Below are 12142 nucleotides of genomic sequence, written 5' to 3' on the forward strand. Positions count from 1 at the left end.
CTAGAAATGAGTAGGAAAAACATTAGGTTCTCTATAAAGCTCGTAACAAAGAGCGAAATAGTTCTGAATTAAAATATGTTACTTTCATACTTTGATCCTAATAAACTCAATTTACATCATCCACAATTCCCTGCTTCTTACCTTGTCACAGGTATTGTTCGTTAATAGAGAAAAGTACCTTAACGCTAGGGTAACCAAACTCGCGGTCAACAGGAGGGTGGGGAGTGGGGGAGCGAACGCCCTCCAACACAGTAGCGTGGTGTTACCAGGTATTTTTCTTTCAAGAAGATGACTGAGAAGTCGGTATTAAATAGGTTTTTGGCAGGGTTGAAACTGGAACATTTTTATGGGTCCTTACAAGTCGCCAACCATCTTCCATGATATTAAAAATACGCTATATCTCATGTCCATGAACCCCTCTACAAACTGTCGTATGGGCGTCCTTGACATAGTGCTGTAATCACAGCATGTGAAAACTGCACCGTGACGAACAACATTACTATTCCCTCGGTGCCAAAGACCATGGTGAGGGTTGTGGTGCAATTGTTCCACCAGAAGGCAGACGAGTCAGAAGTTTCAGGGCCGTTTGTAACGCCGCCAACGAGATGGAGGTGATGACGGTTGGTGGCAGAGTGTGTCTTGGAGTAACACAAAGAACACAATTTAGGGTGGAGCCAAGTAAAAGGGTCGCAAGAAGTTGGTGTGTGGTAGGTTACCAGAGGAGATAACGGTGAACACTGGTGGGGCTGCCCTACGAAAATAACGTGGTAGATCGGATGGTAGATCGGATGCTGTCTTTCCCTGGCGGACGCAACTCTAGTCAAGGGAAAGAAACAGGTTCAGCATGAGCTACGGAGCGTTGCATGTCTGCGTTCACAACTAATGGGGGCATCCTGATTGCATTGTGATTGAGGTGCTGCAGTAATTACAACAGCACAAAAATTTTACTTTTTCCTGTAAATGGCATGAAAACAGCTAATCTTTATATTTTGGGGTGATCTGATATAGAATGTGTTACTTAAAACGCAAGATTAAATCTCGTTTAGAATTTATGATAACCTTACGTTATTGCCTATGTAAGCATATACACGTATTTAACTTGGTGTTATCCGTCGGAGGAAGGTCACTGAAGGCGCAACCACTTTGGCTGGTTTTTGTAGTTTCTTGCTGGTGATTCGCTGATTAGTGTCCAGCAGTAATTGCCTTCACACATGCACTCCACTTTACTTGGTATCTCATTTCCATGTCTGAAATTTTTTGGCAGAAGCGTTCTCCGTGCCCGTCGGTTACAATACCACTGTTGTCAGGAAAGAAGTCGACGTGAGAATCCAGGAAAAGTTACTATAGGGACATGTTGCACCCCAGTGTACTGTGGCAGTGTAGATGATCTTCCAGTTTTCTCCCTCTCTTCGGACAGAAAGTTTGTTAACATTTGGACAGAGACATCTCATGCTAACTTTGCATCACTTGTCAGGATCTTTGTACATTTTTCGTATCTGGAGACCAACGGAGACTAAGATGAGGAAATTTCTCACCCAAAGAGAGAAATGCTTCTACTGTTTTGTCCTTGGTCCTAATGAAGTTTTCCATTAGGCCCAATTTTATATGAAGAGCAGGGAGAATTATGTTGTTAATTTCGACAAGTTCTTCGTTCATAATATTGTGATATCGTGGTTCAAGTGATCGATACTTAGGCGAATTTTTCTTTTTGTAGCGAATTGCTTTCCCAGAGGCACAGGAGGCAACAGAATTTTGTGTAACCGTGTTGTATCCCAAGTAATATGACTCTGTCTTTCATATCCCCGGAGATCTGCAATTAAACTTGACACAGTTCAATCGCAATAACCCCATGTTTATGTTGTTACATATTTCATTCATGTAAGATTCATACCCAGTCGGAACCTTTGATAACGTGTTGCTATTACGCAGTATCACACGCTTGAGACTTACTTTGAAGGAGTCGACGAACAACCTTCATTGACCACTTTCACAGACAGTGCCCATAGCTGCTATTAGCCCTTGTAAATCACTATGAAATACCAGTTTCTGTCCACATTCGAAAAATGGAAGGAATGACGTATGGCGGTACCAGAACGCAGCACATTTACCGTCTTATAAAGACAATTCCATTGTAGTAGATTTGACACTAACAGTTCAGCTTTACCTTTCGCCAGCTCCTGATCCCTCACTTTGTCATTAAGTTCACACTGTGTTATTTTATGTATCTCTGTACACTCATCGTTACACAAATAATCGGATCTTTCGAAGAACGGGGCATTGAAGATGATGGTGCATCACTATTTTCACTGCCGTCCTCGTCACTATCACAAACACGTGGAACAGGAACAGGCTGTCTGTTTCCGTGAGGCAATGGCCACATGGCCGACGGTATGTTAGCATATGTCGGAAATGCCATATGTTAATGGAGTTTTCATACAAAAGTAACAATCATGCACATCGTTTGAATGTTCTCCCCAGATGAAGCATATAGCAAAGCCCATGGAAGATCTACAATTCAACCGCGAATGAAGATTTGAGACAGAAGATATGCAACATATATCAGGAGCCCACGGCTTTTCGTGGTCCCGATTTCACAGCCAAACAACAGTCTCTACGCCTTCCTAACATATGGCGTTATTGGCTACCTTTGTGGTTTCAATGTAGCCTGTCCGCAAATGTACCAAAATTGTCAGCGCTCTTTACGTTTTTGCGAGGTGTATTCAATCACAGCAATTACAATGACCTCACACACTAACTACACATCAGTAACACATTCTACCAGCACACAAACAGAATACAGATTGTTAACAGACTGAAACACAGCTTAAATCAAACGTGCTGCGCTCCTCCCTTCCTCTTTCTCTTTCTGTTGTTGCTACGAACACGGGATAGAAATAGGGAGAAAATATAAACAGCCATTGTTGCCTGAAAATCCATCTCTGTGTCTACTATCAGCGGCGTTTCGAATCCTATACGGGAAGGCATTGACAATGAACGCTAATAAATTACAATTACAATTAAATCCACCCACTTTAACTCGGAAACGAGAGTTAATCCGAGTTTTTCGTTGTCGTTTTCATTATCGACGTGGTCGATATCATTAATAAGCGTTAATTTCACCCCAGTTACATTTTCTCTGTTGGCTAATTTTACGTGCGAACAAATCAGTGAGTGCTGCCACCTGTAAATAATATCTTTATACGTGGAAGTCTGTCGGTGTTACGTAACTACTGGTTGGCCATTTGTGGCACGCGGGCCGTGCGATAGTGGGTGCTGTGAGGCAGAGTAGGCATAGCTGTGTCATTTCACGCTGTGGGCGTAATTTAGCGTGTTTAGCATAACATGACTGTTGACCACTGTGAACGCGAACCGATTGATTACCTCCAGTGGTTGTAAGACATTACTATGTTACTGAGTCTATGTGACGAAGCCAGTTGCTCTCATTTGTTGTATTAAGATTTTTTTGGCGTCATGTGAATGAGCTGTTACGTATATTATTGTATAAGAAGTTATTCGGACATAAGCATCGGCTGTTTATTGGCGTTGAGGATAGGAAGTGTTTTACTAGTGCGTTGACGGTAGTACTAGTAGATCAACGCGTAATTAGAGGTTATATTTACTGGTCCCAGATAAGAGTCAGTATTCCTGGGCATCGTAAAATTGAGTTATTAATTATATAGGGTGGAGCGGTAAATTGCGTTTTTAGAATTCACGTTGTGGCGGCACTTTGGTCTAAAAGTGGGGACAGTGGGCGTGGTTTATAGTGAACCGTGGGAGGTTTGTATTCAATTCTTGTTCAGTTCCGATAATGCAGTGGAGACGTGAGGAGCGCCCATTTTGTGTTGAAGTGTGTTTCTCGAATTCTCACTCGATCATTTCAGTGCAGCGCGCTTTTCGTTTGCGATTTGCAGTACCCCCACGCGGACGTGTTCCTGGACGGAAATCTATTTCAGGTTGGGTAAATGCATTCAGAACAACAGGTGATGTGTCATCCGTACGAAGAGGACCTGAGAGAAGGGTTAAAACACCACAAAATGTCGAGCTAGTTAGAGCGGCAGTGCTCCAACCTTCGAAACGCTAGGCTTGGAAAAACCCACTTGCTCTTGGCATTTAAAGACGTTCTCTCCTCCGTATTCTTAATAATTTAAATTTTCGCCCATATAAAATATGGGTGGTCCAGCAATTGTCAGTACGGGTTTATGTGACACGAAGTACATCTTGTGAGGACATGCTTGCAACCATATCCAACGACGCAAATGTGTTCTTTTCTGATGAGGCACATTTTCACCTCGGTGGGTGTGTAAACAAACAGAATATGTGGTACTGGAGCGACACGAACCCCAGGCAAATTCACCGGAGACCCCTGCACTCAGACCGTATCACTGTGTGGTGCGCCGTATCAGGAGAGGCATGCTTGGCCCTTATATTTTTCCAGGAAAATCTTCGTGCTGTAACTGTGAATTCGGATCGCTACTTAACTGCGCTGCATGAGTTTTTCCAGCCGGCTTTCGAGGCAATGCAGTTGCAGGATACCTGGTTTCGACAAGACAGTGCCACCGCACACAAAACGGGCTTTGCCATGAATTTTTTGAGGCAAACGTTTCCTGAAAGACGTATCTCTCGGATGAAGGATCTCAACTGACCGACATGATCAACGGACTTAGCCCCATGCGATGTTTTTCTTTAGGATTACCTGAATTCAAAGACGTATTGCAACCGTCCCAACATCCTGGAAGACCTACAGAACAGTGCTGAGGCTGAAATTGCAATAATACCAGAAGACATGCTTCAAAGAGTGCATGGAAATTTCAGAAAGCGACTGCGGCAGGTGTGGATTGTGAAGGTAGACAGACATTGGAAGGTATACCGTTTAAACCATGTAATTAGAAGCTTCCATTATTGTCTAATATGAGAACAATAAGAATGTTAGTTTCTAAGTGTTCATTATTTTTTATCTCATTCCTAAAGCAACAATTTCCGCGCACCACCCTGTAGTTGTGGTCGGAAGACAGATACTATAAAATGTTATGTTAAAAAAAAGGTCCCGAGTTCGAGTCTCGGTCCCGCACACAGTTTTAATATGCCAGGAAGTTTCGTATCAGCGAACACTCCGCTGCAGGGTGAAAATCTTATTCTGGAAATGTTATGTTCTTACCCGCCTGTCCATCAGAGGGCAAGTTTGAATTTGCTGGCCGGCCGGTGTGACTGATCGGTTCTAGGCGCTTCAGTCTGGAACCGCGAGACCGCTACGGTCGTAGGTTCGAATCCTACCTCGGGCATGGATGTGTGTGATGTCCTTAGGTTAGTTAAGTTTAAGCAGTTCTAAGTTCTAGGGGACTGATGACCTCAGATGTTAAGTCCCATAGTGCTCAGAGCAATTTGAACCATTTTTGAATTTGCTGCTTGAGAAGTCCTCAGGCTGTACGTTTCGTTTTTTTTTAATAGGTTTACTATTTTGTTAACTGAGATTTAGATGTCTAACAAAATAATCTTTAATTTGTGCCCCAAGTCCACACAATCCCCAGCTAAAACCACACTCCATATAATTCCCACGCTACGAGAGCAACAGAGGAGGAATTAAACTCACGGTCGACAGTGTTTCACCGATTTCTGATATATCTAAATTAATTGTACTGCTTCTGTCAGCTATGAGTAATCATCAGGAACAGAGTTTTAACACGAGGACAGCATCATCTCTAGACCAACTCACACATGAAACATTATATCCTCAAATTATGTACAGGTGAAAACCTCCACGTTGTTTCGAATTGACGCCCACTGTGGCCGAGCGGTTCAAGGCACTTCAGTCCGGAACCGCGCTACTGCTACGGTCGCAGGTTCGAATCCTGCCTCGTGCTTGGATGTGTGTGATGTCCTTAGGTTAGTTAGGTTTAAGTAGTTCTAAGTCTAGGGGACTGATGACCACAGATGTTAAGTCCCATAGTGCTTAGAGCCATTTGAACCACTTGTTCCGAATTTTAATACGGTCTTTCTCTATTTTTTTCTATTAAGCTGTGTGTTGTGTGTGTGTGTGTGTGTGTGTGTGTGTGTGTGTGTGTGTGTGTGTGTGATCTCCTGCACCTGCATGTAGGTGACTGGAGAGTGTGACTTCGTATTTATACAGAACAGTTTAAAAAGCTTGTAAGGGTGTTGCAGGGTATGCTGTGCAGGGACAAAGTAGTTAGGGGAAAAAATTGATACAAGCGCTGTTTCAGAGTTCATTGGTATTGAAATTAGACAATGAGGCCGTCGCGAGCACAAATTCATGTGGCCGCCAGAAGCAATTAGAGTCTGTTGTTGTCATAAGATAGATGACAGCGCTCGAGATTACTCAGCCTTAGTTTCGGCTTCGAGCCTTACTAGCGTTCCACCGAGCGAGGTGGCGCAGTGGTTAGCACACTGGAGTTTCATTCGGGAGGACGAGACTGTTCAATCACGCATCCGGCCATCCTGATTTAGGATATCCGTGATCTCCCTAAATCGCTCCAGGCAAATGCCGGGATGGTTACTTTGAAAAGGTACGGCCGATTTCCTTCCCCGTCCTTCCTTAATCCGATGAGATCGATGATCTCGCAGTTTGGTCTCCTCCCCCAAACAACCGAACCCAACCCCAGCTCCCTTACAACCGTTCCAATTTTTGTATCGTTCTATTGTTCAACACAACGATTTTTTTCTTAAGAGTTATTTGTCGGTACTATCTACCCTGCAGTACCTTTACAAGCGTTTCACTCTGTTTCTGTGCACCCTGTATATACGAGGGTTGGAACTTAAAAAGTGGCAACTATTTATTCACAACCGATACAGAAGAGTTACATGTTAGACCTGCTACTGTCCTTCAAAGTAGTCTCCAGCGTTGTGTAGAGCTCGTTGCCAGCGATGTGGAAGGCATAGTATACCATTAACAGAGCCTTTTCTGTTGATGGAGGGAATGGTGCGGTCGAATCTCAGGAACTGTTCTGAAGCGGAAGCCACGAAATGGTTCTTTCATCTTCGGATTAAAATCAAAGTCACAAGGACTTAAGTCGTATTACTGTTCGTTTCTGGAGCATTACCTGCGACCAGCTTTGCGAAAGAAGGGGCGACACTTTCGGCTCAACCCACCCATCATTTTTCATGATAATGCGCGGGCGCATACGGCGCAACTGTGGCCGCTTTGTTCGGTCGATGGGACCATGCACCATACTCCCCGGACTTAAGTCCTTGTGACTTTGAATTGATTCCGAAGATGAAGGAAATAAACAAGGATGAAGGAAATTAGCAAACTTTTTAGGACTCAAGTAGTAAAAAGTGTCTCATGATAAGCGGGACTCTTCTCTTCCGGGACAGTTTAGGGCTTTAGCCTTTGTCATTAGTAACAGTTGTAAGATAGAACTTGTTTTGAGTTCTGTGAAGACTCGAGGAAACTTCAAATAGTGCTGCACTAGGCAAGTACTACTGTCGGAAATTAATGGATTCATGCTGGTTGTAAATGATGATTGCATGCATACGTGCTGGACAGACTTCCATGATAAGTATGTTAGAGCAAACCAAGTGGTTGATAGTATTTGCTGCATTTTTCTCGGCCTGTGCTTCGCAAATACAGGCAGTACTCTATTTCCACTATCGTCAGATGCTGGTTGTGTTTTACTTCCGTAACATTCAGTACAGAAATATGTGAAGTCCACGTATGTCACCGATTTTTTTTCTATTTTTTTTAAACACGAACCTACAGATCTAAATAGAATGAAGACATCCAGATGGCTGCAGGGAGCAGCTGGCTTAACGCGAAGCACCTAATTCCGAGGCATGTGGATTCTCCTAGATAGCGAGTAAGTCATTTGTCCAAGCACCACACATCAAGTAGATTCCCTGATTAATACGCCGAGCGAAACACATTCTTAAAGTGACCCATTATGAACCACAAACCCAGTGGTAATGTCATAGTGTGATTAAATGTCCACAAAATACGGAAGCATATGCAGAGAGTTGAATATTGTTTGATCCCTCATTATGCGTTAATATTTATGGTCTTCACTGTAATTTTCAACTTAACATACAGAGCCTCTCCCAAATTCCGGGCTCTCTTGAGCGTGTTGAGTACTGCTAAGCTATTAGGATTAAAACTGAACGCGTGGAGGTGGAGAGAAGAGCGTTATTAATTAACATAATTGATACTTTCGAGCTATAATAACAGCTGACGTCTATAAAATGCATTGTGTTGTACAAATAACCGATAGTACATTAATCTGAAGTTGAAGGTGTTGCTGTTCATTTCATTTTACAGGGCCACCCGCTGAAGGAGATCACTTCTAGTGGGCCACTCAACCACGAGTATAGTCTGAGACTGAACGACATCAACCGCACACAGGCTGGCAATTACACCTGCATCGTTTCCAATGCAATAGGGGACACTGAGAGCTCTCCGTTGCGGGTGACCGTTAAGTGTAAGTTACATCTTGATTGGGCACCGTAGTTTGTCTATAAATTATTGTCACTAAATTCAAGTTTTTAACTGAAAGTATGTAGTAACCATACTCATAACACTTGTCCATCCGTTATAGAGACAAATGGTGCGATGTCTAATTAACAAAGTACTGCTGGGAACTTAATTTTGATTGGGTTCATGTGTAACTGTAGTTGCGGTGAGAGTACGTGCACGCTTGTCACATTTGGCAGCTGCTGCAACAGAACACGATGCCATAACGCAAGTTATTGGTCAAAGCAGTTATCTTGATAGAAGTTCTTAACCGGTAGCTCATCAACCAAAAATAAATTCTGATAACAAATAAATTCCAGAAATGAATTTTATTTTTCTTCATCTGTATCGTCATCTACTTGCCGACTACTTAAGTAACACATACGACGAATTTCCCGAGAATTTAACAGCTACAGTGCAATTTGATCCGAAGAGTGCACGTTCGAGTCCTGTCACAGTCGCCATGTTTGTAACGTTGCTGCTAACATATGTAGTAATTTTCCCTTACGTTACGATGGATAAAGCCTTATTTGTTGCTATCTTTTGCATTCAGGATCGTGTCACCAGTAACACCACCAGATTATTCGTAAATATGGCATTTCTGTTTTCTCTTTCTAATTCGTATAATCATAATGTTTATGATTCAAGTAAAATTTACCTTGAAACAGATCCCTTCTAATACGTATTAAAAAAAACAAGATTTTGTGTAAATTTAAAGCTTATGACTCCAAATGCTCTTATTAGCTAAAAGAAATCACTGCCAAACTTATCAAAATCAGCACATGCGATTACCTTTGGAGAGATACTGATTCTTCGAACTCCTTACTTAATATTAATACACTTGAAATACTTCCTTGTCAAGTAAAATCTCTGAGCAGAGATATCTTTTGCTCACTTATTATTCGCCACATTTATTCAATTTATTGTAATTTAAATATTTCCTTATGTTTTCGTAGGTACTGCAAATTAATTGTTTTAATATGGATTTGTTTCGCTAGTGGTTAGTGTATAAACCAACTTCAAAAAGTTCTTATTCACTTATAACTTTATTTGCGCCAGTATAACTACCTTAACATACAATTCCTTAGTAGCATCAGCATATTGATTCAAAATTGATTCGATGCAGATATGATTAGCATTTGACAAGATTCATGCAGATCTCCCTAAGAACTGCTACGTCTTTTTACAAAATTAAAAAGTAATTTCAATACAATAATATCCAATGGTAATCTTGAGAATGTCTCCCTGCCGTTGACTTATTCGCTGATAACAGTGCAGTCACGATCATGCACTCGACATGTACAAAACAAAAAATACAGACTTATTAAAATACATTTATAAAATCTGAATAATATTTTTCAAATAAATAATTGTTACATCCTAATAACACAAAAAAGGTAACAGCTGTCTCCAAAAGCCTCGACTACGTGAACAACCCAGGCACGTGTTAAGACAGAACTGTACATCGTATTCCTTTCTACTGGTTCTTCATCTGCATCAATTTGCACTTCTGCTTTCACTTACCGCTTTCTGCAACGGTTGTCACAACTCACGACCGCCATACGCCTTATGTGCCTTTAAATCCTTCTACAGGAACATTAAAATCGATGCATACATTTTGCAGACACCACGAACAACCTAACTGCGCGTTGTAAACCAGGAATGTAAACCACTGTGTTCCTAAACGCGAGTCCGTTTTCTCACTACTGCTCTACCATGTGATGCTACCGTAGCGCTTCTGTGATTGCATTTGGTGTCAACCATCTCTTTGGATCAATCTCTCACCTCTTAGAATGAATTCCTTTAACGGCTATAGAGATCTTATCTACGTGTATAAAGCATTGTCCCTGTCACGGAACTATATTCTGTTGATGTGAACACCATGTATATTTGTTTGAAAACTTCATTTACATTCTCGCAATTTTGATTCTGGATTCTATTATTTTTATCGATTTCCTTTCAATTTTCGCTCAAAAATGTAGGTTATGAAAATTCTTCTGTCCTGAGAAACCATCGGGTTCTTCTTATCGACTGATACGTCTTTCGGTGAACTTGCACGATCGTCAAAGAGGTCATTTTATTTTCTGTAGAATGACAATTAAGTATAATAAGTTATAATATACGCTACTGTTCTGAAGTATTGAACGTCCCCATAGGATTTTGAGGATTTTGATACAAAACTTCTAAAAGCGCATTTACTTTTGAAATTTCAAATATTTTTTTAAATAAGGATTGTCTATAAGTAAGAAGGAACATTGTAATGAAGGACGAGATTGTTTCTAATATTTTAATTTAATCTTTCCACATATTAACGGAACGTAAATATCTGTACAATGACATGTCATATCACTGACTACATCGACGAAAAACATTAAATACTGGAAGAGCAGCTGAACGGAATGGACAGTGTCTTGAAAGGAGGATATAAGATGAACATCAACAAAAGCAAAACGAGGATAATGGAATGTAGTCGAATTAAATCGAGTGATGATGCGGGAATTAGGTTAGGAAATGAGACGCTTAAAGTAGTAAATGAGCTTTGCTATTTGGGTAGCTAAATAACAGATGATGGTCGAAGTAGCGAGGATATAAAATTTAGACTGGCAATGGCAAGGAAAGCGTTTCTGAAGAAGATAAATTTGTTAACATTGAGTATAGATTGAAGTGTCAGGAAGTCGTTTCTGAAAGTATTTGTATGTAGTGTAGACATGTATGGAAGTGAAACATGGATGATAAATAGTTTAGACAAGATGAGAATAGAATCCTTCGAAATGTGGAGCTAATGAAGAATGCTGAAGATTAGATGGGTAGATCACATAACAAATGATGAGGTATTGAACAGAATTGGGGAGAAGAGAAATTTGGGGCACAATTTGACTAGAAGAAGGGATCGGTTGGTAGGAAATATTCTGAGGCAACAAGGGACCACCAATTTGGTATTGGAGGGCAGCGTGGAGGGTAAAATTCGTAGAGGGAGACCAAGAGATGAATACACTAAACAGATTCAGAAGGATGTAGACTGCAGTACGTACTGGGAGATGAAGCAGCTTGCACAGTTTAGAGTAGCATGGAGAACTGTACCAAACCAGTCTCTGGACCGAAGACCACAACAACAACAACTTTCATGAAATATCCATTTAATTTGGTCACAGTGTAGAATATTGTCAATCACAAGTGCATTATTCACTAGTCATACTTTAAATCATTATAGTATTTTATTGACCCTGTTTGCCCTTAAAACTGGCACGCGGAGAGTACGATAGTGTGCTGTGAGGCAGAATAGGCGTAGTGTATTTAGCAGAAAGTGTTTGTTTGCCACCGTGAAGACAAATCGATTGGCTACTCCAGCGGTCTTAAGACATTATTGTTTTATTGCTTTTGTGTGATTGAGCCTGTTTCTCTGACCTGCTGTTCTTTTTAGTAAGTCTCCCAACTGTTTTGATGAATGCTCCACGTATTCCTCTCCTGTGCCAACCTTTCCATATCAGAGTAGCACTTGAAACCTATGTCCTCAATTACTTGCCGCATTTATTCCAATCTGTGCCTACCCCAGCAGTTTTTACCCTCTACAGCTCCCTCTAGTACCATGGAAGTTATTCCCTGATCTCTTACCATATGTCCTGTCATCCTCTTCCGTCTTTTTTTCAGTGTATCCATATATTGCTTTCTTGGCCGGTTCTATGGAGA

The 12142-nt window shown here is 41.2% G+C and overlaps 1 protein-coding gene across 3 annotated transcripts in view; it reads left to right on the forward strand.

Annotated features, from left to right (window-relative positions):
• Positions 1 to 12142, forward strand: part of LOC124795247 (nephrin-like) — a 120870-nt gene that overhangs the window by 57120 nt on the left and 51608 nt on the right. For all 3 annotated transcript variants that reach the window (XM_047259182.1, XM_047259184.1, XM_047259183.1), the window contains exon 6: positions 8264 to 8423. In XM_047259182.1, the coding sequence (XP_047115138.1) occupies positions 8264 to 8423 (160 nt within the window). The remainder of the gene's footprint in view (positions 1 to 8263; positions 8424 to 12142) is intronic.

Source organism: Schistocerca piceifrons, chromosome 4 (assembly GCF_021461385.2).
Source record: "Schistocerca piceifrons isolate TAMUIC-IGC-003096 chromosome 4, iqSchPice1.1, whole genome shotgun sequence".
Classification (NCBI taxonomy): Eukaryota; Metazoa; Arthropoda; class Insecta; order Orthoptera; family Acrididae; genus Schistocerca; species Schistocerca piceifrons.